Raw genomic sequence first — 20,023 nt, forward strand, 5'->3', positions numbered from 1 at the left:
CATTATGGATCTACAGGCCCCAAGGCTCTCCGAGCAAGTCAAAATGCATCCTCTGAGAGCGAGACATTGTATTGTGTATATGTACTGATTGGACAGAAAAGCTTAATTGTGGCACAGTTATCTCTATTCAGTGACTATTTTAGCAATGAATATCCTTGACTCCCATTTCATACTTAAAACAGACAAAAAATGGAATAAACAATCAGGACTTGTACGTACTTAAGTACAACTTCAAAAGTGAAAAATGAGTCGGAAAACATGTTATAAGTTACTCTTCAAATTTGAAATGCACTTCAAATTTGTAATTTCATGGCCGAACATTCATTTTGAAAATTATTACGAGAAAAGAAGCTTATATGGCCAGGCTGGTTCTAAATAATATGCACATTTGTCCTCCGGAAAAAGAAAAAAGAAGAAACAAAACCAAAACCCATTTATTTGCCAAAAACAAATGCTTAAAAAAGAAAAAAAACAAAAAGCCAATTCTCTCAAAGATCAAATGGTATTGTAAAGAAAACAACACCACATATAACTTAATTCAGCTGAACAAAGCTACAATTCAGTGCATAACAAAGCAGATGTATCGGTTTTAACCTATGTTGCTTCGACTCTTCAATAGTCTCATTGGGTGCGTGTCGGATTATTCAAAAATAGTGGATCTTTTGGAGAATCCGACAAGGGTGAGGCATCAGAAGTGAAGAGTCTTAGCAACTTAGGTTTTAACGAGGCTCAATAAGTTTTCAGCTTCTAACAGTTGAAAAGTTAAGAAACATTTTTTCCTCTACTGAGGTCATCATACGTTGCCTTTTCCTATTATTACAGAATTAGTTCACCATACGGTATCCTTATTTGCAATGATGTTACTCTCTTTAATCTGCGAAACATTTAGACGTCCATAAATATTGAAATGTAGCACCTGCAACGCCCATGTAGTTTCGTGATCATCCTGCAAAAGCATATGCAAAATTTTACAATTATACACATGAAGCTTTAACAGTAGTTGAAAATATCTATGTAGACGATATCGCTTTAAGATATTCTGATACTAGTAGAAATACTATCAAAGATGAAACAAGTACTACTGAAAGTTTTCAACCTTGAGTTCTAATGAACGATTGCTTAAAGAGGTTTGTCCGGAGTAGTTGCAGGAAACTGAAGAACGAGACAAGGCTAACGATGGGGGTTAAGTTATCGATGGTCACTAAACTTACTCTTTGTAACACTAAAGTCACATTTTCCTTTTTTTGTAAGAGTAAAGTCAAAGGACTAGTTTTTGTAACTGTTAAGTCATGGCCAGTTGCATATGTTCATTAGTAGTATGTAAAAGAAAAAAAGGAGCAGATGAACTCACACGAAGAATGTCCTTAAAGGTCTTGTCAAATAACTGAGGAGGAACTTGTTTTTTTAATACATCACATGGCCTGCATTATGATGGTGGATCAAACGATAAATCCAAGTGAGATATAACTAACTCATAGTTACAGAGAAATCACAAATTATGAAACTCGAGCAGCAGCATGGATGAGAATGTTTACCCGTGGAGCCATAATACTTCTGAAAAACTTATATAACATTGTATTACATATTTTAGTTGCAGCCAACAAGGTTTTTTAGAAAGTTTCTCTACCACTCGGTTCAAGACCTGTACTATCGAGAAGAAGCGATCAGCCCCATCACAACAATACGTCATTCCCTTCTCTTGCATCAGAATTTTCATAAGTATGAGAGTTGCAACCTGTGGAGGTACAATATTCCTTTCATATATGATCCAAGAAACAGCAAACCAACAAAGTCATTCGAACACTATTCATAAAACAGAACGGAAAATCAGAGTGACAAACATATCACAAGCACTTCCATTTTCCTTCCTAATGACCAAGTGCCCCGTTTCTCCTGTAAAGTTTGCTAGCATTCCTCTCAAGGATGTTTTATCATTAGGTATACCGTATGGTGTAGATGCATGCAGGGGCATAGCAAGAGGAGCGGAAGGGATTCATCAAAGCACACTTCGTGGGATAATAACATTGTATATATAAAACTAAAAATATTTTTTATGTATTATACAGTAGATATTGAATCTCCGTGACTTCTTCTGTGTTTAATTCTTTATATTTTGAAGGGAGAATCCCTTTTATGAAAATTCTGGCTCCGCCACCGGATGCGTAAGTCCTTTGCAAACTAAATAGTACATTTAAGATGTAGGTTATCAGCAACTAAACATACAATTGTCTGGAAGAACTAAATCTTTTTTCAAGATCCTAATTTCCTTTTAATCATATGGTCACCCAGTCCCATGAATTTTGAACTTTATTCCCATATTCCAAATTCTCATTCGAAATACATGTATATAAAGGGAATACGAAAAAAATTCTTTTGCGGAAACAATAGAACTAAAAGACTTCATTCTCAGGTTATCAGGAACCACTCTCAAGAAACTCAGAACTTCAACGCCTAAAATCAGTACGTAGCAGGCTAACCTTCTGTGACAGTTCATCACAGTGATCCATGCACGCTAGGCACAAAGGAACCATTTCCGTTTCCAAGAAAAAATGAAGGACCAGTGGTCCATTTGGATCATCAAACTGCACCAGAAAGCAAAATATTGGAATCATGAAGTTGAACTTCCAAAAATTAGAATAATGCTACAAATGTATGATCAGTGGTCAAATTACCAATACAAACATGCCACATATTTCGCTATGATAAACAATTCAAGAAATGCAGATAGGTATTTCAAGAAGAAAAAGCAGATACTGATTTATGGAATTGATTACCAGTTTACCATCAGCCATAATTATTATGGACACTTTGTCTAGTCAGGGTACTATAGAGCGAACCTATTCAATTTTTATAGTATGATGGTTGTCTGTTCACAGCCTAGCTGTACCTAACATCTTTTTTGTTTTAGGATCAATATCAGCATGCTGTTTGTCACACGATAAACCTAATTTGAATTATGGACCTCTGACACAATCAAACCCGAACGAACAAAACATTGAATTGAATTTTACCAGTCCCTACTAGGGGTTATTTACTCATTTTTGTACTTACTGTTTTGTTTTTCAATTTCAAGTGGAGGGATTTGGTTATATACTTGGTGGTGTATACCTCAACTTACACTTTTCCACCTCTCTTGACTTGGATGGACAAAGAGTATATTTCCTTAATTCAATCCACTAATCAAACAATCAGAGGTAATTTTGGTTATTCCACCAAAAAAAGCCAATGTATTTTCTTTCCTCACTCTTCATGGAACTAAACATAATGGTTCTAATGTCACAAGGAAGAAAATAAAAAACAAGAATTAGTAACATTTGAAAGTAAAAAATATTATGTATGAGATTCTCTAGCATATGTAAACAACAAAGTCTAATTACTGAACGTGTGTTTAGTAAATGCATGAAATGATTGTAGCGACAACAATAGAGAGAGCGTGTTTTATTTGATCAAAAGGAAGGATACCTCCGTTAGGGAACCAAGAACACCCAAGGTGGTGAGCCTCAAATACTCCAAAGGTTTGTCATCTCCACTAGGTTTGAGTAATGGGTAGAAATAACATGGTATTTTAGCTGCAAAGGGAAGTTACTAGAAGAGTTAACTGTTTCTCACACAACGCTACAAATATATCTTACTCAGCCTGCATTTGTTCAAGAATTCCATCAAAAAGAGAAAGACGAGCAGGGGGATGCAGATCATTAAAAGGACATATACTTCATCGCAAAAGATTTGCAGGCATGATCTGCATTCTCACCACAAAAATGATAATGAAGTAGAATTCACCAGAATTTTCCCATAATCATACACGTACAGCAATTTCCTTCACTCTTACGTTTAGTTCAGCCTAGACCTAAATTTCATTTGAATTTGTATCATATCAAGAACTGGCATTACCTTTTATGAGCCCCTTTCTTGTTTCTGGGTTATCGGCCAACACCTGCAGAATATAGTCATAAAGGAGTAAGGTGGATACATATCATGAAGCATAACTTATGATACGACACTATCAATTCATTTCATGACCTCCTTTTCTTAGCAGAAGCTTGTTCAAAAATCAGTTGCAATGATAAAATAATCTTCACCAAGTATGTTTGGTTCTGTGAATTATAAGTTGTTCATACGCTTACTAGTAGACGTACTGAAAACTTGCCTCTTGTACTGCTGTTACACTAATTAGCTAATCAGAATTGGAGATTGCCATGTCAGCAAATTCTGTTATAACTGACAGTTAGTTGAACTAGTCACTGTTCATTACTGTTACATTGAGTTACTGTTCACACAAGGTAGTTGAGCTGATAGTTGGTTGAGAATTAGAGGGAATGAGTCAATTCTACAATTGTATATAAACTAGTGAAGTGTACAAGAGATTGATAATAATACAATTCATTGCTTTCTTCTCTAAAATCTCTCTTCTTAACTTTTGGGCTGTTGTGCAATAGCTCATTCCAAATCCTTGAATCTTCAATGATTCAAGCTATTTGGGTAACATTGGTATCAAAGCTTTTCGTTCCTTGGAACAATGACGAAAAATTAATAGAGGAAATGATGGAGCAAGCAGTAGTGAAATAGGTGAACCAAGGGAGATGATGCAAAAAGTTTTGACGGAGGTGAGAACTCTGGTAGGAGAAGTATCAACTCTCAAGAGATTGGATCAAGCAGTAATGGAAATTAGGGAGAAATTGGCCTCTACAGGTGAAAATCAAAGGGGTAAATCTCCTGAAATTGTTCGAGAAAGAGAAGGCTTAAATGATGCACCTAGGCAGTTTGATGAGAGTTCGCAAAGGGAGAACAGTACGGGCAGTTATAACAATCATCATTCTCAATTCTCAAGGTGGTCAAGATTGGAATTCTTGAAGTTTTCAGGAGAAGATTTGAGGTCATGGTTGTTCAAGGTGGAGAAATTTTCAATATGGAAAATGTTCCCATGGATGAGAGGGTAAATATGGCATCCGTGCAATTTGAGGGTGAAGCTGTCCAGTGGCACTTAGCTTTCATGAAGTATAGGCAGTACTTACATCCTCCAACATGGAGTGAGTATGCTATGGCTTTAGTTGAAAGATTTGGGTCAGACTATGATGATCCCATGGAAGAAATAAAGAAGGTGAAGCAAACTGGATCTGTGAAAGATTATCAAACTATTTCTGAAAGAAATCTAACTAGAGTCAACCTGTCAGAGGAAAATGCAATCAACTGTTATCTTAGGGGGTTAAATGATGAGTTAAATATTGCAGTAAAGATAGCAAATCCAAGGACCTTATCTTAAGTCTACAAATCAGCAAAGATGCAAGAGGCATATTTGGAGGCTATGAAATAACCTATTTAGAATTCTGTTCGTAATTTCAGTCACAGTAGGAGGTATGATCAAAGGTTTCAAAGTAACCTCCCTTATTACCTACTCGTAATAGCAATGTAGTTGCACTAACATCTAGAAGGGTCAATAGGAGGACTTTGAGTCCTGAAGAAATGAATGAGAAGAGGTCCAAAGGGTTATGTTGCTTCTGTAATGAGAAGTATGTATTTGGTCACAAGTGCAAAAACTTGAAACAATAGTATTTGACAGAGGTAGTAGAACATGAAGAAATAGAAAGCGAACATGAAGAAGAACCATTAAATGATAATGAAGAACAACTGGAATTAATTAGGCCTAGCATATGGAAATCTCTGTTCATGCTCTTAATGGTTCATTAGGATTTCAGACATTAAGAGTGATTTGTTACCATTCAAAGAAACCTCTCCATATTTTGGTGGACACAAGTAGTTCACATAATTTTATTGATCCTGGGGTGGTGAAGAAGCTGGGATGCCAAGTGACTTCTACTACTCTTCAGGAAGTGACTGCAGCTAATGGTAATAAAATGCAAGTGAGTAAGATGTGCAAACTCTCTTGGTTGTTACAAGGGGTGGAGTTTTCAACAGAATTTTTGCTCTTACCATTAGAGTCTTGTTGGGTGGTCTTAGGGGTGCAGTGGCTATTAACTCTCAGAGATATCAAGATAAATTTTAAGGATCTTACCATAGAGTTTTGGTACAAAGAAAGAAAGGATATTTTCAAAGGAGTAGACAGACAAATCAAAACCACAGGAGTTGGAAAGTTAGCGAAGATATCAGGTTTTGACTCTCAACTATGCATAATTCAAGTTGTACCTTCTATGACTAGTAAATACCAATGGCATCCAGTTGATGCTAAGGAAATTCTTGAGGGTGATCCTAGATTGATGAGTCTCTTACATAAGCATAAGACCTTGTTTGAAGAATCCCAACACTTGCCTCCATCTAGGGGAATACTTGATCATAGAATAGTGTTGTACAATAATACTGAACCTATAAAAACGAGGCCTTACAAATATCCTTCTATCAAGAAGGATATTATTGAAGGATTAGTTCAGCAGATGTTGGATCAAGGGGTGGTGCAGCCTAGTAGCAGTTCATTTCCAGCTCCAGTGGTATTGGTTGGCAAGAAAGATGGCACATGGAGGTTATGTGTTGATTATAGAGATCAGAACAAACAAACTATCAAAAATAAGTTTCCAATTCCAATTGTTGAAGACTTGTTGGATGAGCTCGGGGGGTCTGTCATCTTTTATAAGATTTACCTTAGATCTGGTTATCACCAGTTAAGGATGGCAATTGATGATATACCTAAAATAGCTTTCAGAACTTATTCTGGGTATTTTGAATATGTGGTTATGCCTTTTGGTCTATCAAATGCACCTGCTTCATTTCAGGGATTGATGAATGCTGTATTCGAGCACTTCCTTAGGAGGTTTGTTCTTGTCTTCTTTGATGGCATATTAATATATAACAGAAGTATAGATGAGCATCTAGAGCACTTAAGTTCTATTTTTGAGGTTATGCAACATCACCAACTATTTGCTAAGCACTCCAAATGCTTCTTTGGAGTAAAAATGATTGAGTATTTAGGTCATTTCATCACTCAAGAGGGAGTGTATATAGACTCTTTGAAGGTTCCTACTGTAAGAGACTGGCCAACTCCAACAACTATTAAATAGTTGAGAGGTTTTCTGGGATTAGCTGGGTACTATAGATGGTTTATTAAGGGATTTGGGTCTATGTCAAGACCTTTAAATGATCTCCTGAAGAAGGATAAGTTCCAGTGAAATAATGAAGCTTCTAGGGAACTTACACAACTCAAGGATGCATTGACAAAAGCACCCGTATTAGCCCTACCTGATATGACTAAATTGTTCATAGTGGAAACGGATGCTAGTGGAGTAGGGATTGAGGCTGTACTAATGCAAGAAGGTTACCCCATTGTATTTATTAGTAAAGGCCTTTCACCTAAACATGAATCATTATCAGTGTATGATAGAGAACTACTTGCTATTGTATATGCTGTAACAAAGTGGTCATATTATCTGTTGAATCAGCGGTTTGTCATTAGAACAGATCAAAAGGCTTTAAAGTATCTATTGGATCAAAAACTACATACTAATTCGCAGTTACATTGGCTCACAAAACTCATGTCCTTTGACTATGTCATTGAATATAAGAAAGTATGGAAAACAAGGCATAGCTGATACCTTGTCTAGGGTGTAGGGTGTTGAATTAATGACTTTGGTGGTCTCTAATACTAGTTTTGATCTTCTATAAGATATAATAACCAGCTAAGAAGGTGATCTTGCTTTGAAGCTTCTTATTACAGAGCTTATGGCAAATCAAAATTGCCATAAATAATTTACTTGGCATCATAATCAACTCAGAAGAAGAAAAAAGTTGGTGGTGGGCAATGTACCTCAACTTTGATATGATATTATTTTCTTTTGGCATTCATCTGCTCAGGGAGGACATTCAGGTGTGGAAGCTACTCTTAAGAGACTGTTAACTCTTTTCTACTGAAAGGGTATTAGAGATGATGTGAAGTTGTTTGTCCAGAGGTGTGATACTTGTCAAAAGAATAAGGCTGATTTAGCTGCTTACCCTGGTCTACTACAGCCATTGCCCATTCCTGAGGCCGTTTGGTCCCAAATCAGCTTAGATTTTATTGATGGTCTGCCTAAATCCAAAGGATATGAAGTCATTCTAGTGGTTGTGGATAGGCTTAGTAAATATGCTCATTTTCTACCTCTGAAGCACCCTTATACTGCTCAGTCTGTAGCTGAAGTATTCATGGATATATTGGTTAAGTTACATAAATTACCTGATGCTATAACTAGTGACAGAGATGCTATTTTCCTCAGTAATTTTTGGCAAGAGTATTCAACCTACAAGGAGTTCATTTGCACACTTTCTCAACTTATCACCCTCAGTCTGATGGTCAAACTGAAGTGCTGAATAGAAGCTTAACGACTTACTTAAGATGTTTTTGTAGTGAGGAACCTCATACTTGGTTCTCTTGCCTAGCTATGGCTGAATACTGGCACAATATCTATTTCCATAGTGCTATTCAAATGACTCCCTACGAGGCACTTTATGGAAGGCCACCTCCCTTATATTTACCTTATTTACCTGGTGAATCAGCTTCTACTGAGGTGGATGCTACCTTTCTTAATAGAGAGATGAATTTAGACTTGTTAAAATACCACTTAAGGATGGCTCAATTAAAAATGAACCAACAAACAGATTTACATAAAAGTGATAGAGTTTTTGAGGTTGGTGACTGGGTGTATTTCAAGATTCATCCCTATAAACAAACTACTGTTTCTTGGCATTCCTTTTATAAGTTGGCTGCCAAGTACTATGGGCCATTTCAAATTCTAAAGAAGGTGGGATCAGTGGCTTACACTCTTGGTTTTCCTAATAATATTAAGATCCATCCCACTATCCATGTGTTCTTGTTAAAGAAGTATTTTGCATTGTCTGCTCAAATTTCACTACCCCTTGTCCTTGACATTGTTCATCCTCTTTGTCCCAGTCCTGAAAGTATTCTTCAGAGGAGAATAGTCAAGAAAGGTGGAAAGGCTGTGGCACAAGTTCTAGTCAAATGGGAAGGTTTGCCGGCTGATGATGCTAGCTGGGAGTTCTATCAGGCCTTGAAAGTTAGATTTTATCATTTTGATCCTTGAGGACAAAGATCTATTTTGGGGAGGGAGTATTGCTGCATTAATTAACTAACCAGAATTGGAGATTGCCACGTCAGCAAATTCTGTTATAATCGACAGTTAGTTGAACTAGTCACTGTTCATTACTGTTATATTTAGTTACTATTCATACAAGGTAGTTGAGCTGATAGTTAGTTGAGAATTAGAGGGAATGAGTCAATTCTACAATTGTATATAAACTAGTGAAAGTGTACAAGAGATTGATAATACAATTCATTGCTTTCTTATCTAAAATCTCTCTTCTTCTCTTCTTATTCTCAACTTTTGGGTTGTTGTGCAATAGCTCATTCCAAATCCTTGAATCTTCGGTGATTCAAGCTATTTGGGTAACAATTGTATTACATCAATGTTGATATAAAAACCAAATGTTTTACCTTTTGTAAGAGAAGTCATCACAGATACTGATTAAACTGACGTTGGCATGCGGAATTATGAATCGAAGTTCTAGGTATCTAATATACATTCCTAGAAATACTCCCTCTTTCCCTTGCCTTCTTTAAGAATCTTATTCTCCTATCAGCTGTATAAGATTTACTGTTGGAGAAAAGTGTCTTAATTTTATTAAGATGTGTGTGTATATATACAAGAGAGCACAAACCAAATAAGTAAAGAATCAAGTAATAAAGAATTGTAATCTTCTCCTAAATAGAAACTAAATCACTGATGATATATTGAGATATGGAAGAGATATCCTAGTATCAATCAAGAGATATTGCTAATATGCCCCCGCAAGATGGTAGATCGGTCCAATATACCAATCTTGGACCTTAGTGCTTCAAATGAAGCTTTTGGAAGCGGCTTGGTCAGAAGATCAACTAGTTGGTCTTGGGATGAGACATGAGAAACACGTAGCAAGCCTTGTTGGTAGAGATTTCAAACAAAATGACAGTCAATCTCTATGTTCTTTATTTTGAAATGAAAAATTGGTTTAGCACACACATAAGTCGCTCTAAGATTGTCACAGTAGATAACTGGTGGTTCCTTGAGACAAATAGATAACTCTTTAAAAAAATTACGGACCCAACAAATTTCAGCTGAAGTTGAAGCAATAGCATGATATTCAGCTTTTGTGGATGAGCGAGCAATAACTCTTTGCTTCTTAAAACTCCATGAGATCGGATTGTAGTCTAAAAACACAATATATGCTGTAGTAGAGGAGTGATCTTCATGATTTTCTGCCTAGTCTGAGTCAGAGAAGGAGTGTAGATTTAATGACTTGCCTTTCCGAAGAAACATGCCATTAGCAGATGTTCCAGTAAGATAGCGAAGAACTCGTTTTACCATAGCCTAATGTGTAGTCATTGGAGCACTTGTAAACTGAGATAATTTGCTTACAACAAAGGCCACATCCGGTTTGGTAAGGTGGAGATATTGTAAACCTCCAACTATACTTTGATATTCCTTAGGATCCTCAAGTAGAAAGCCATCACTGCTTATTGGACAAGATCCGCTTGCCATTGGTGTGTGTATTGGATTAGCTTCAGCCATGTTGGCTTTGTCTAAGGTCTTATGTATATACTTTTGCTGACTTAAGAAAATTCCAAAAAGTGAATGAATCACTTGAACACCCAAGAAAAAATGCAAATCACCAAGATCTTTAACAGAGAAATGATTAGCAAGACACCCAATTAAATCTTCTACCGAACTTTGATTATTCCCCATAATAATTAGATCATCAACATAGATAAGGAGATAGAGTGTAACTCCAGATTTAGCATATATAAATAGGCAATGATCTAATTGAGAATGGCAAAATCCATATAAAACAAGATCGGATTTGAGTTTCTCATACCATGCTCGTGGAGCTTGTTTAAGCCCATAAATTGCTTTGTGAAGCCGACAAATATGAGTGGGATATGTCTCATCCATAAACTCGGGAGGATGACATATACAAACTTCCTCAGTTAAAGTACCATGCAAGAAGGCATTGTTAATATTTAGTTGACGAAGTGGCCAATCAAATGAGGCAGCCAATGAGAGAATAATACGCACTGTGGTATTCTTTGCTACTGGAGAATATGTTTCACCATAATCAACACCTGAACGCTGTAAGAAACCTTTAGCAACAAGTCAAGCTTTATAGAGGCTAATACTTCCATCAAAGTTATATTTAACATAAAAAATCCACTTAGACCTGACAGGTTTGGCTTGAGAATTTGTTGGTACAAGAGACTATGTGCCTTGAACCTTAAGTGTCGATAATTCCTCATTCATGGCAGAACGCCATTTAGGATCTTTTAATGCTTGGTTAACACTTCTAGGCTCAATAGGTTTGGGTATTGAACCAGAGGAAAGATATGATCTGATCGGCTTGGGTTTACTAATGGTATTTGAGGTATTGGCTTGCAATTTAGAAGGTTGTGCATCAGGGAATGATTCAGGTTTAGGAGTTAAGGTAGAACTAAGACAAAGTCTTTGAATTGGCTTACTAATATTGTTTTTAGAATGGGTAACCATGGGATGATTTGGTATTGGGGCAGAACAAGGAATGGAGGAACCAAAAATAACAGAAATCATACTTGAAAAGGATGCAGTAGAGTTCTCAGGCTCGTCTGATGAAGAGCAATTGCTGGTGGCAGCCTCATGAGAGGTACTTCCTGAATTCAATGTTATGGATATATCATGAGAGGAGTTACCCGATGGATTTGATGTAAAAGGAATAGTATAATGAGAGGGAGCCCATATATCAACAGTGTTAAAATCAGGTCAATTGGCCTTAATTTCCATAGATAAATATGGAAAACGATGCTCCACAAAGTTCATGTGTTTGGAGACATACAACCTGGACTTCACAGGATCAAAACAAACATAAACACTTTGATTTCACGAGTATCCAAGAAAAAGACATGGGCTGGAGTGAGGTTGCAATTTGTTTTGATTATAAGGCCTTAACCATGGGTAGCACAAACAACCAAAGACCCAAACCTTGGTATAGTTTGGTTATGTTCTATATAACCGAAAATAGGGAGACTGATTCTCTAAAATTCTGGTAGGTAAGCGATTAATTAGGTATGCTGCAGTAGTAAATGCATAGGACCAAAACTTTAGTAGGAGATTCACATTATGTAATAGGGTAATGCCTGTTTCAACAATATAGCGATGACGACGTTCGACAGTTATATTATGTTCAGGGGTATGTGGAGGAGTGAGAAGGTGAAAGATTCCATTGTCTTCAAAGAAGGATCTAAGATGGATGAATTCACCACTATTATCAGAGTAAAAAGAGGTGATGGGCTTTTGAAAGAGCTTTTCCACAACTTTTTTAAATTTTGGGAATATAATGGATACATCAGACTTTCATTTTATGGGAAAGAACCAGATGTATTTCGTATAATGATCAACAAATATTAGATAATATTGAAAACTATCTATTGAAATTTCTGGTGAAGGACGCCAAACATCAGAATAAATGTATTCCAAAGGAGCATTGATTTTTATTGTAGAGTTGTAGAAAGAAAACTTATGCATTTTACTGCATTTACAAGAATTGCAAAAGAACGATTTTTCTATTAAAGATGAAATATCTAAAAGCTTGAAAACTTAACAAAGAGTGGGAGAGGAAGGGTGATCGAGACGTCGATGCCAATTGGAAGCAGTTGTGGTGGTGGTAACGGCAAGGGCTTAAGGAGAGGTTGGTGATCAAAGAGATGAAGGCCATAGATAAACACCATTTTCAGGTTTCCTTGCTAGTAGAGGTGCCCCCGTGCAAAAGTCCTTCACAACAAACGAATAAGGTGAGAATGAGACATAGACATAATTATCATTACAGAGTTGATAAACAGAAATAAGGTTCTTCTTCATCTTAGGAACATATAAGACATTAGATAAAGTTAAATCCCAAGAAGATGATGGTAAAAAAGTAGATCCTGTATGGGTGATTTTGTGTTCGTTACCATCACCAAGAATAATGTCTTCACTGCCATCATACTCGAAGTGAAGGGACAGATTTTGGAGATCCTGCATGACGTGATGCAAGGCACCAGAGTCAACAAGCCAATTTCCATTATTGCTATTGTTGTGAGTGGCATAGTTAGCACATGGCTGTTGTGTATGAGGCTGAGCATTATTCCTTGTGTGTCCATCTGATTAAGATCCATTAACCAGAGAAAGAATTGCCAATAATTTTTGATGCTGCTTCACGTGATGACTAGGCTTATCACAAAGATAGCAAGTAACACGAGGCCGATTCCTTTGGTTGTTTTGACCATCAAATTGAGCCCCGGTATTATTAGCAGAAAATTGATTTGAGTTATTTTCTAGACGTGAAGCATGATTGGGCCGAGAACGATTGTTGTGAGGCGATGGTTTAGCAACAAAGTTTGCTGTAATTGGAACTGTGGTAGAGGAAGATGAGCGAACAAGATTCTGCTCAAAATCAAGGAGCTTCTCATGAAGCTCTTCAAATATGACTGGAGTTTCTCGGGCACGCAGAGCTGCAGTGATAGTGTCATATTCTGCTGGAATTCCATGGAGAGCATGAAGAAAGAGCTCATCCATCAAAATTTGAATGCCAACCGAGGCTAAAGTACTGCAGATTTGTTTGATCTTCTGCAAGTATGAGGTAATAGATAGATTACCCTTTTTCATGTTGCTTAAGGATTCTCTAAGACTCATGATACGGGCACGTGATGGCTTTGCATAGGTTGCCGCAAGATTTTGCCAGAGAGCATAAGAATACTTAGCATCAATAACAAAAGGAATGACATCAGAAGATAGAGAGGCAACAATGACACTTCTGATGAGATGATCTTGCCTTTTATGAAAAGGAGTGGCTGTTGAACTTGGTGGCAGTTCAATGAAGTGAAGAAAGTCATATGCAGTGAGGATGGTTTACCACTGGTATTTTCATGACTGGTAGTTCGCATTGTTGAGCTTTAGAGGTGCCTGAGCAACAACGTTGATACTGATCAATTGCTCATTGTTATTCATAGTGAGAATTGTGGGAGAACTTGGTGCAGCCACATGAGAAGGTGTGGTGGAAGTGTTCTCAGTGGAGGAATTGTTTGGAGGTGTGGCTGAGGTGTTCTCAGTAGAGGTATTGCTTGGAGCCATTGTCTTGGCAGAGGAAGAAAAAAACACAAATTCTCGGAGAGGAAAAAAAAATGCTATGAAGCTTTTAGGCTCTTGATACGATATAAGATTTACTGCTGGAGAGAAGTGTCTTAATTTTATTGAGATGTGTGTGTATATATACAAGAGAGCACAAACCAAATAAGTAAAGAATCAAGTAATAAAGAATTGTAATCTTCTCCTAAATAGAAACTAAATCACTGATGAGATATTGAGATATGGAAGAGATGTCCTAGTATCAATCAAGAGATATTGCTAATAGGCTGGACAAAATCCACGAGGCCATGAGAAAGATATTAGCCTCTTATTTACAATTTGATGCCAACAAGTCAAGAACATAAAAACATCACATCTCAGATATTCCTAAGTATCAGATTTTCAGCGATTCCACAGACTAAAACATTGCAGCATAAATCACAGTCACTAGATCTAACAGGTCTTGTATAAAATGCATAGAAATTAAAGGTGCCCGGCACAGACATAATTAACTATTGCATTCTGCTATTTCAGTAGGAGAAACTGTATTTGTTGATAGGTATACGATTATAACAGACGACACACCATAATACAAGTAAACCAACAAGGGGAAGTACACACTTGTTTGATTGGATATTACTGACCTGAAACAAAGCAAGAGCCTTACACACTCGAGTTGACTCCTTCATAGATAGCTTTGAGGGTGACAACTTATGATACACTCCTATGACATCCTGAAATTAATAATAAGAGAAACATTAAATAAACAAAAATGATCATTTGACATTTGTTGCTTGTCTTTGAGCAAAACAAAATCAAAACCTGTGAAAGTCAAAATAACTTAAAACTTTTAGACGAGATGGTCACCAAAATTGATCATAAGATTATCCAACATAATTTAAATCCGCTAAAATTAAAAGAGGTATATATACCAGCAAAAGCATGTAAACTGCACTGGAGGAGTTCCACAAGAGCGGAGCTAAATCTTTGCATGTATGAAGCTTCTGAAATATAAAAGAACCAACTCAGAATCTGATAATTACTAGCATTTTTACAAGGTTAAGAAAAAAGGACTATAGTGTGGTTCGTCAAGCTCTCAAAATCAGCTTATTTCAAAAAGTGTCCTTTTATCAAAAATATTTATCGAATAACTATTATAAAGAGTAGCTGCATGTGTTCAGTTAATCAATTTGAAAAATACTTTTGCCAATATTAGAGTAACAATTTATGCTTGACTAAGGTTCTCAAGTAATTTTGCTTTTGGAAAATAGCTCCGTCACTTGTTACTACTAAAAAATACTTGTATTTACCTAAACAGCTTGACCAAACAGTCAATTCTCTGGAACAAGCATTTTCTTTAAAGAAAAAAAGCACTTCTGACACAGGAAACTTGGCCAAACAAGTAATTTAATATTTACTCTATTATTTAAGTTATATACAATTTTTTCAAAAATGTTTAATTTGTAGCCAATATTGGCTTATTTTAGACAAAAACCACCATATATAGCCTTATAGAGTACTGTGCCAGCTGCTGACGAAAACATATATCATGTTTGATATGTTTCCAATTTTACAAGATGATTTGATCACCGTTAATGAAGGAAATGTTTAATGTTTTTTCTTTTCTTTCATTTTATGATAGATGACTTAAGGATGGTTATTTTATATAGAGGATTGGGTAACAAAACTTGAAGTTAAAAGCGAAATTTCTGATGAATATTTTAAGATATTTTATTGGAGCTCGTATGTTATAACTTTTTAAATTATATTCGTGAGTCTAGAATTTAACTTGACGTAACTAAACTTACAAAACTATAAACTTCGGTTATGCATGAAGTACGGGTCCTCAAATTGGTTATTTATGCAATGTCCCTTAGGTAAGCTTTGCTTGTGTGGTCAGTCTAGCACAACTTACTAGTTGAATGATGATATTATATTATTTTCAGCTCATTTAAAATTATGGTCAAACAAAAGAAAGGGATTTCTTTTCTATAGGTAGAGAAATAGGACATTATCTCGTTTAGCAAGATTTTGGGTATTCAAAGAGTATAGAGTTTTTAACCAAAATTTATACAAAAGTGTTCAAAACATACTATTTACATACAAGTTGTTGTTGTTTAAGTTTTATAGTGTCAGGTTACTTACGTACAATTTACATAAAATTTTTATTGTATACAAGTTTGGTCAAAACAACATACAACTTATATACAATTATGCTGTTGTTTGTATGTTATTTGTTGATGAATTTAGTTTGTATATCATGTGTTTGACATTGTATACAACTTATTTATGTCTTCCTCTTCGAGCTTCAATATGAAATTTCAACGAAAAACAACTCCTTCAATCAAAATTGAGATATAAACTTCAATGGATATTATTAATGATTTCTGAACAACTCCCAATAACGATTTCGCTAAAACTCACTTTGATTTCAAAGCTTCAGAATGAATGATTGTCAATGGACCTTTTCAACAAAGTTCAAATTCTTTGAACTCTTCGGCAAAATAAATAGTAGGTGCACTATTTTAAGTGTGAGTTCCTTATTTCAAATCATTTAACTTGAATTTGAGATAATGTCTTGGTATTTGGAGAAGAATTTAGAATTTAGTTTTGAAATGATATGGTTGAAGACTGATTTTAACTGGATTTGTTCAAGACCTACTTGCTGGGTCCTTTGGAGTTGTAATCGACACTTAACAACTCAGGTTATTGGAACTTAAAATTGAGAAGATTTAAGTCAAAATCCTCAATTTGCATACAATTGACAAATATATTTATGTTTGATAATTAAATGGGAATTTCCCTAATATTAATAATTAGGTTTATAATTTTACATGTATAGACTAAATCTCAAAAAGTATTTGTACTTATCATTCTTACGATAATAACAATGTCGTTATGTTGAAAAAGATAGATGATTGTGCTGATGTTACTCAAGGATTGCATTGAGAATCAGTGAAGCGTCATAAAAATGACATAATTGTAAAAATGAACAAAATTAAATAGATTTTTTCTCTTTAGAACTTACCCTTAGACTAGCCCACACTGTGCTTAATTAGGGTTTTTATGCTCTAATATTTTACAAACATTTTCAAATAAAAGCCGATTGAAGATAGGCTGAAGTTTACATCATGCCCATTTAGGATGCATATGACATATCTAATAACATATAAAAAGAAAAATAATTATATCACCTGAGATTTTACAAACTACTGACTAAAGTTCATCCAATGTGTGAAATCTAATTACTGTTCAAAAATAGCACAAACTAAAATCGGTGATCGATGAACTCCCTTACTACTGTACATTAACCACCCAATGACCACCATGTACAAGATAAAAATACATAACAAATGAATATACAAAAGTTAACACATAGGCGAAATGTATATTTATATAACAAAAAACAAGCAAAATGTATAATGTACCTTGATGAGTAATTGATCAATGGCATCTTCACGATGCTTAACATCATGAAGTAACAACACCAATTGATTTGGAGTGAGATAACCTAAATCAGGAAGTATTTGTTGTGTAACCACGGTAGAATAAGTAGAAGAAGAAGTCTTGTACAAGGATGGTGAAGAGGGCGATGATGGCGATGTAGTATCCGAAAATGGTGACTCTGGAAGATTCTCCATTTAAAATTTTTAAAGAAAAAAAATCTTTCCTTCCTAAAACTTTCCAAATAAGAAAGGTGACTAAAACGACGCGTCTGCTTTTGTTTTTGTAGTGAAAGCAAAAGAAACTTTTGTTCGCCTTTGAAAGAGAACAAAGTAGGAGCTAGACAAATGTACCTACCTTTATAAGGTCGTCTTTTGGACCTCCGAGTGTATTAATTTTGACTTTCTTTGTTTTTACAGATTCTTGTAATTATCGGAGAAAGTTGACTATTACTATTTACTATTCTACCCCTTCTGATATAAATGACACTCTTTATGTTTTACATAATTTTAAGTTGTTGATATTATTTTACTAAATAGTTTTAAGTTCTATACTTCTATATCTAATAGAGTTAAATAGTATTGTAATTTTTAAAAGCCAACTACACGTATAATGTTTTAGTGATAGAGGATGTTTGACTAGTGCCTCCTAATTATCTTTCTATTCTATTTTCATTATTTATTTTTCTTATTAAAATTCTTTTTAAACTTATATGTTTTGTGTTTAAAGACATTTTAGTCATTTTAACTGAAGAATTGCTCATCAATACCTTTTTACCAAACTCATTAATTGTTTAGTATCAATTTGAACATTCTATCCAAACATGTAGCTACTTATTAATAAAATCAATTTCAATACGTGATGTTTATGAGCTAATTTTAATTAGTTAACCCAAACGGACTCATAGCACGTGTATCATATATATGTTGGAAAAATTAAAATGTAAAACATAGGATTTTAGATAAGTTAAGCACCAAATTAAATTAGCTCTAATTAACAAAACCTTTTAAAAAAATTGTTCCCATCTTAAATTATCTATTATTTTTTTCTTTTAATATTAATAAGCATAGAGTTTTGATAATTATCTTATCCTAATAGTAAATGTCCAATTAAAAAAAACATATGTTCAACATTGATCAATTTTTTCTCCTTTTTGGTCTCTCACTTGCTTTCAAGAGAGTGAGCATACTTTCTGTGCCACATCAATACCAAAGGAGATATTTATTATATTTTAAACTAATTTAGAGATAATAGAATCCCAAATACTTAAGTTGTGTCCCTCAAATTTTGCCTATAGTTTAAAGTGATACTTATGTGTTTTCCCAAATATTTATTCTATTGAAGTGTTTCTAGTACAGTCAGATTCTCTATAGAGTCAGCTCGATATGACGATATTTCACTATAGCAATCAGATTTTCTCCAGAACTGATTCTTGATGTTATACTTTACTTCTATATAACGGTATTCTACCTATGATAGTAATGTCGTTTAGTATAGCAGCATACCCTTTATAAAATTACCTCTTTATAATAGCATACTCATATATTATGTAATAATATTTTGTAAGAAATATATTGTATACAAAAGAAAATATCAAAATATTTATGGTAATCATCATTAATGTTATCCATGCAATAAATTTGAAGTGTGGATATCTAATTTAAAGAAAAAATTGTGTTTAAATATGCACATCAGTTATTTCATAACGTCACTAGGAAAAGATTACTAATGTTTGTCTTTTTTATATTCATGCTCTTTCTAATTTTGTATATTTTTATTTACTAATTTAAACGCACACGCCTCGCACGTGTAGCCCATCAATTATTTAAAATAAAAATTTAGTAACTATTAGTAGCTAATTTCAAAATCATAAATATTAAGAAAATAATAGATTATAACGTTGGTTAATGTAAATTTTATTCTTAAAGAATAAAATAGTTGAGAACAATATTTCGTGATAGGACTTTATGCTTTTATAGAATGCATATTGATGAAAATAAATATTGAATGAACTTTATACCATAAAAAGTTACAATATTTATTAAACAAATATTATTTGATGTTGCATAAAATGATAATAAAAGTTAAGTTGATTGTCACGCAAGTTTTCTCGCAACGAAAACCAAAAAATTGAAAAGTTTTTTAATTGTGGTATATAATTTAAATAAGAAAAGGATTTGTATAAATATTTTAATCATTTTAAACTCATTAATAATTTAATTATTACCAATATCATTAATAATAATTGAAGGAAAAAAGTGAAAAGACAATTTTGTCTAAAGAAAAGACTTTTAATGAAGGAAAAAAAGTTTAAACAACATTTCTAAAGAACTTCACACTTTTAATATAGTATAGATAACAATTGAATGAGATCTGAATATCAAATGTCAGTATATATATAAATATATTAGTATACATATATAAAAATACCTTTGTATAATAGTCATGAAATTTCAGACAAACACTGGCACAATAGA

General features: G+C 34.4%; 1 protein-coding gene across 1 annotated transcript; it reads right to left on the reverse strand.

Annotated features, from left to right (window-relative positions):
* Nucleotides 1-4: 4 nt before the first annotated feature.
* LOC107878209 (CCR4-NOT transcription complex subunit 9) lies at nt 5-17,856 on the reverse strand. The gene is made up of 9 exons (XM_016725130.2): nt 17,531-17,856; nt 15,035-15,106; nt 14,747-14,836; nt 3,892-3,934; nt 3,463-3,569; nt 2,478-2,582; nt 1,536-1,735; nt 1,352-1,421; nt 5-946 (listed from the first exon to the last, which is right to left on the reverse strand). Exons 1-9 carry the CDS (start codon nt 17,741-17,743, stop codon nt 830-832), a joined length of 1,017 nt encoding a protein of 338 aa, XP_016580616.1. The 5' UTR covers nt 17,744-17,856; the 3' UTR covers nt 5-829.
* Nucleotides 17,857-20,023: the final 2,167 nt, after the last annotated feature.

This window comes from Capsicum annuum, chromosome 7, assembly GCF_002878395.1.
Source record: "Capsicum annuum cultivar UCD-10X-F1 chromosome 7, UCD10Xv1.1, whole genome shotgun sequence".
NCBI lineage: Eukaryota > Viridiplantae > Streptophyta > Magnoliopsida > Solanales > Solanaceae > Capsicum > Capsicum annuum.